The sequence below is a fragment of the Entamoeba nuttalli genome (genome assembly GCF_000257125.1).
Source record: "Entamoeba nuttalli P19 unplaced genomic scaffold asmbl_7343, whole genome shotgun sequence".
NCBI classification, from domain to species: Eukaryota; Evosea; order Mastigamoebida; family Endamoebidae; genus Entamoeba; species Entamoeba nuttalli.
Genome location: NW_008578566.1, coordinates 1 through 395, shown reverse-complemented (window position 1 = coordinate 395; position 395 = coordinate 1). Strand labels below are relative to the sequence as shown.

Sequence of the window (395 nt, the reverse complement as noted above, 5' to 3'; positions counted from 1 at the left end):
GTATTTCTGCTATGGATGTTGATGATCAAACTAAAGAAACTGCAGCATTTACTATTATTATTGAATCTGATTTATCATTGAAATTAGACCATACTGAACTTAAACCAATTATGCCACCAATTGGAGAAGGTGCTTTTGGTATGGTATTTAGAGGAACTTATAGAGGAAGAGAAGTTGCTATTAAAAAGATGAAAGCAAGAAATTTAACACAAGAGCAAGAAAAAGAATTTAATCATGAAGTATCTATGATGACTCAATTAAGACATATTTGTGTTGTAGAATTGATTGGAGCAGTATATACTGAAGGAGAAATTTCTATTGTTACGGAATTTGCGGAATATGGGTCATTAAGTAAGATTTGGGGAAAACAAAAAATTAGTTACCAATTAAAAATA

The 395-nt window shown here is 30.1% G+C and overlaps 1 protein-coding gene across 1 annotated transcript in view; it reads left to right on the top strand.

The window, feature by feature from the left end:
* ENU1_169060 (tyrosine kinase, putative) overlaps nt 1–378 on the top strand; it is a gene marked incomplete at both ends in the record, with an annotated part of 2,542 nt that extends 2,164 nt beyond the window's left edge. Inside the window, one exon of the mRNA XM_008861083.1 lies at nt 1–378. This exon is cut by the window's left edge and continues 2,164 nt beyond it. Coding sequence (XP_008859305.1) covers nt 1–378 — 378 coding nt within the window.
* Between the last annotated feature and the right edge of the window lie 17 nt (nt 379–395).